Source organism: Octodon degus, unplaced genomic scaffold, assembly GCF_000260255.1.
Source record: "Octodon degus isolate 3935 unplaced genomic scaffold, OctDeg1.0 scaffold00008, whole genome shotgun sequence".
NCBI classification, from domain to species: Eukaryota; Metazoa; Chordata; class Mammalia; order Rodentia; family Octodontidae; genus Octodon; species Octodon degus.
In genome coordinates, this window is record NW_004524584.1 from 24537264 (window position 1) to 24538854 (window position 1591).

The following is a 1591-nucleotide window of genomic DNA, read 5'->3' on the forward strand; positions in this document are numbered from 1 at the left end:
CCTATGGGACCACGGATCAAACCCTGGTCCCTGCTCTTGCCAAAGCAGGCACTTAGTCCACTGAGCTATCTTGCCAGCCTGTTTACTCTTTTGTCTTGAGATCCGTCCACAGCAGGGGTCTGTCTCTCCCACAAATGTAAAGTCATCTTACCTTCCATACTGTCTCCTTGAGGGCCTGGCCCTGCCTGACTGCCTGTAATATTTCTATCTACCTCAGCTGCCTGCAACACTGGGATTACGGGTGTGGGGGTGCAATGGATGGAGCCCCAACCTGGGTGGGTGTGCTGCCCATGCTGGGGGAAGTGAGGGGGTCTGGACAGAATTTAGGTGAGGGAAAGAGGGCCACTGAGGTCGCTTGCTGCTTTGCTGCCCTCCCGCCTTCTGCCTTCCGTGAGCTGTTTCTCCTCTGTGACGCCCTCTGTCTTGGAGCCAGAAGACTATGGACTGAAACCTCTGCAAACTGTGAGCCAAATGAACCTCCCCTTCTTTAACTGTAGGTGTTGGGATTTCTGTCTCAGCAACAGAGAAGGTGACTAAGAGTGCAGCTGCAGGAGCCAGGGGGCCTTGGAGAGAGGCTTCATCCCAGGCAAGGACAGGAAGGATGACAGGAGTCAAAGATGTTCTGTTTGCAAAGAAAAATGCAAAACTAGGGCAAAACTAGGGCACCCCAGTCCAAAAGGGCTGATTTAAGTGAAAAAGAGAAATGCCAAAGTTCAAAGTACATCAAAAATATGACAAACAATTGACTTTCTCCTATAAATTGATACAAAGATATTTGTTTTTCCTAATAAGCCTTATTTTATGGTATACAAATAGTTGACAGGAAATTTTTAAAATAATTTTTTTTGCTTTTTCAGTACTAGGGTCTAAAGACAGGACCTTTGCACTGATGTACATCTTCAGCTGTTTCTTTATTTTTAATTATTAAATTTTGAGACAGGGTTTTGTTAAGCTGCTAAATTTCTCAGGCTGAGCTGGAGCTAGTGATTGTCCTGCGACAGGCTTCCAAAGAGGTGAGATTATAGCAGGAGCCACCGAACCTGGCAAAACTTCTTCATAGACCAATACAGTGGTAGAATTAGAATATCACTTTGGATTTTTTTTATTTTTCAAAATTTTTTCTTTGTGATAACCAGTGAAATAATGAATCCAGGCCACAACCATCAACAGATGCAGGAACCACTGTAAGAAATGTTGACTGGTATCCCCAGTTGGACAGAAGATACCAAGAACACAGGAACTCATCCTTGTTCAGAACATGGCTTGGGCGGGGGCAATTAGACGTCACAGCCTGGGGAGAACTACACAACTCCACTGCTGTACCTCCTTTCTACACAGTCTAACCCAAATCGAAGCAAGCCTCTGGGTGTGACTTTCAGGGACTATAGCACACAGAGGACCTAGTTAGATATTGGCCCATCAACACTGTGGAACATCCTACGGGGCAGCTGACCTAAGTTTTCTAGTATATTATGAACGATATAAAAAGTAGAGGGGCAGATGTAAGTGGTGGGTAACTGAAAGTTGTGTGCAGTTTTTGGACCCCGATTCATACAAATCAACAAATTATTTTTGAGACAGCAAATGCAGG

At 45.0% G+C, this 1591-nt stretch overlaps 1 protein-coding gene across 1 annotated transcript in view; it reads right to left on the bottom strand.

Moving 5' to 3' along the window:
• Nucleotides 1-482: 482 nt before the first annotated feature.
• Fastkd3 (FAST kinase domains 3) overlaps nucleotides 483-1591 on the bottom strand; it is a 20139-nt gene continuing 19030 nt past the window's right edge. Inside the window, exon 5 of the mRNA XM_023704898.1 lies at nucleotides 483-622. Coding sequence (XP_023560666.1) covers nucleotides 578-622 — 45 coding nt within the window. The 3' untranslated portion in view covers nucleotides 483-577. The remainder of the gene's footprint in view (nucleotides 623-1591) is intronic.